Source organism: Eimeria tenella, genomic scaffold, assembly GCF_000499545.2.
Source record: "Eimeria tenella Houghton genomic scaffold, Eth_scaff2601, whole genome shotgun sequence".
Taxonomy (NCBI): domain Eukaryota; phylum Apicomplexa; class Conoidasida; order Eucoccidiorida; family Eimeriidae; genus Eimeria; species Eimeria tenella.
In genome coordinates this window covers 1-1,597 of record NW_013542473.1, presented here as the reverse complement: position 1 = coordinate 1,597, position 1,597 = coordinate 1, and the positions used below count along the sequence as shown (strand labels likewise).

Sequence of the window (1,597 nt, the reverse complement as noted above, 5' to 3'; positions counted from 1 at the left end):
AGCAGCAGCAGCAGCGGCGGCGGCGGCGGCGGCGGTGAAAACGGCGTGTTCAGAGCTGCGCTGCAGCGGGCGGCAGACGCCCTGCAGCAGCAGCAGCAGCGGGCCGCTGCTGCTCCTCAACGAGGAATGCAGCAGCAGCAGCAGCAGCAACACGAGAGAAAGACACGCTACCAGCAGCAGCAGCAGCAGCAGCAAAGCGAGGAAAGGAGACGCAAAAGGCACAACTGCAGATACACCGCGGCCAGCAGCAACAGCCTGTTTGTACACCCGAAGTTGTAACTATAAACAATCTAATTTATTGCAATTTAACTAATTTAATTTAATTAATTTAATTTAATTAATTAATTTAATTAATTTAATTTAATTAAAGAAATACCAAGTGGGTCCCAGAGGCCGAAAGGCTAAAAGCTGTTGTGGCTGTGGGGCCGTGGCAGTCCAGCGAGAAGCGGCCATACAGTGGCAGTTCTGCTGCTGCTGCTGCTGCTGTTGAATCTGCTGCTGCTGCTGCTGCTGCTGCGTCTGCTGCTGCTGCGTCTGCTGCGCCTTCCCGCCAGCCGGCAAGCAGCGGGGAGAGCCACGGGTCCAACTCCTCATACAAGCCTGTGTTCACCAGTTTGCTGCTGCTGCTGCTGCTGCTGCTGCTGCCCGCAGCAGCAGCAGCATCTGCTGAAGGCTCTCTCTTTGTGAGAGAGTCGAGAGCCCTGCTGCTGCTGCTGCTGGCGCGCGTGCTGCTGCTGTTGCTGCGCTTCCTGCTGCTGCTGCTTCTGCTGTTCTTTTTGCTGCGCCCTTTCGGGTGCAGCAGCAGCTCGCCCCCGAAGTTGGAGGGAAGGCCCATAGCAGCAAGAGCAGCAGCAGCAGATTCGTCGACAACAACATCATCTTCTTCGCTTTCCTCAGACTCTGCTGCTGCTGCTGCTGCTGCTGCTGTTGCTGTTGCCGTGGGAAGGTTCTCCGGGTTTTCTTCTTTGCAGCTTCTGAGGCCCCGCGGTGCTGCTGCTGCTGCTGCTGTGCTCAATGGCCGCGGGCCGAAGCTGTCGTCGTCGCTGCTGCTGCTGTCATCTGCAGCAGCTACTGGGCGTCGTGCTGCTGCTGCTGCTGCTGCAGCTGCTGCATGCCGCTGCTGCTGCTGTCGGTCCTTAGCTGCTGCAGCGTAGCTGCTGGTTGCGCGCAGCTGCCGCATTTCATCTTCGTCGCTCGACATTGTGCTGCAGGTGCAGCTGCTGCTGCTGTTGCTGTTGCTGTTGCTGCTGCTGCTGCTGCTTCTGTCGCCGCAGCTGCTGCTGCAGCTGCTGCTGCCTTTTTGTCTGCTGCTTCTGCTTCCTGTGCTGCTTCGTGGCTGCTGTGTTGGTCCTCAAAGTGTAGCTGGCCGCTCTTCCCGACACTGCTGCTGCTGCTGCTGCTGCTGCTGCAGCTCGGAAGTGTTGCCTGAATGCACGAATCGCTGCAGCAAGGCGGAAGCAGCAAAAAAGAAAAACAAAAAAGGAAGGATTTGGAAGTTTATGAGGCTCAACAACTGCTGGCGCTGCTGCAGCAGCTTCTGCTGCATGCGCAGGAGCTCAGCAGCAGCAGCAGCGGCTGCTGCTGCTGCCGCAGGTCC

The 1,597-nt window shown here is 57.9% G+C and overlaps 1 protein-coding gene across 1 annotated transcript; it reads right to left on the bottom strand.

The window, feature by feature from the left end:
* Positions 1-364: 364 nt before the first annotated feature.
* Positions 365-1,201, bottom strand: ETH_00042565 (uncharacterized protein; the record flags this gene model as incomplete). Its single annotated transcript, XM_013375248.1, has 1 exon — positions 365-1,201. The coding sequence occupies one exon, from the start codon at positions 1,199-1,201 to the stop codon at positions 365-367; it is 837 nt and encodes a 278-aa protein (XP_013230702.1).
* Positions 1,202-1,597: the final 396 nt, after the last annotated feature.